General features: G+C 42.6%; 1 protein-coding gene across 1 annotated transcript in view; it reads right to left on the bottom strand.

Annotated features, from left to right (window-relative positions):
- Positions 1 to 932, bottom strand: part of LOC119590464 — a gene marked incomplete in the record, with an annotated part of 14,502 nt that overhangs the window by 2,821 nt on the left and 10,749 nt on the right. The window contains 2 exon segments of the mRNA XM_037939121.1: positions 60 to 296; positions 505 to 636. Of these exon segments, the coding sequence (XP_037795049.1) occupies positions 60 to 296; positions 505 to 636 (369 nt within the window).

Here is a 932-nt window from a genome sequence, read left to right as displayed (position 1 = left end):
GGTCATTTCCTAACTCTTTTCCGTTCCATGCCCCTGCCTTGGCGTACTGATCGACTTACACTCTTCGTTCATGCAGTGGACGCCCGTGCCGGCCAGCGCTTCGCCAGCTGACCAGCGAAGAAAGTGAGTGATGGCCTTCGTCGTGGTGTCAAAAGCTGCATACAGAGCGGTGGATCCGTTCAAGCTGAAAGGGAGGAAAAGTTGGCCGAGCTCTGAAGACGAAAACGGGACGTTGTATAGTTTCCATCTTGCCATTGCAAACGAATGTATTAGCGATAGATGGATCTCGCCGCCACCTGGAATGATGGGGGCGAGGATGAATTACGAGAAAAGACGAGGCACCTGAAGCGCGTATATGTTTAGATCAACGGCAAAGACTCTGAGGGAGATATCATTATACCCTAAGGCAAACTCTTTAACAATTATAGACAACAAAATGTAGAGATATATACATTTTAACAACTCGTCTTATAAACTGTAAATGGCCAAAGACATTTTTATTACCTGCAGACGGCCAGAACGCCATGAATTTATCCAGGTCCTCTTGGGTCGTGATCGTAGCCAGGTGTCGCCCCTGTTTTAAACATGCCCTTGTACATTCTTCCCTTGTCCCTTCCTCCGTCAGCGTATAGTAATCTATAAAATAAATGCAACTGTATATAAGCAGTATACACACGTATTTTAAGTTTCCAAAGGTGCTTCGGAGTAATTCAGGAAGATTTACTTCTATCTGCTCTGAATTTATTCTAAGTAATCTAGAAACAATTCCAAAATTATTTTTATTATAACAGCAACAAAAACAACTACAAGAAAGAACGTAATTTAGGGAGCGCCCTTTAAGACAGCATAAAAACGTGGAAAAAGGCAGATGCTGCACTGTGTATTTGTGCGTGGCTGTATTTTAATTATATGCAAAACTGTTGGTTATAACA

The sequence above is a fragment of the Penaeus monodon genome, chromosome 27 (genome assembly GCF_015228065.2).
Source record: "Penaeus monodon isolate SGIC_2016 chromosome 27, NSTDA_Pmon_1, whole genome shotgun sequence".
Lineage (NCBI taxonomy): Eukaryota > Metazoa > Arthropoda > Malacostraca > Decapoda > Penaeidae > Penaeus > Penaeus monodon.
The sequence above is the reverse complement of the archived record's forward strand: the minus strand, read 5'-3'. Positions and strand labels throughout refer to the sequence as shown.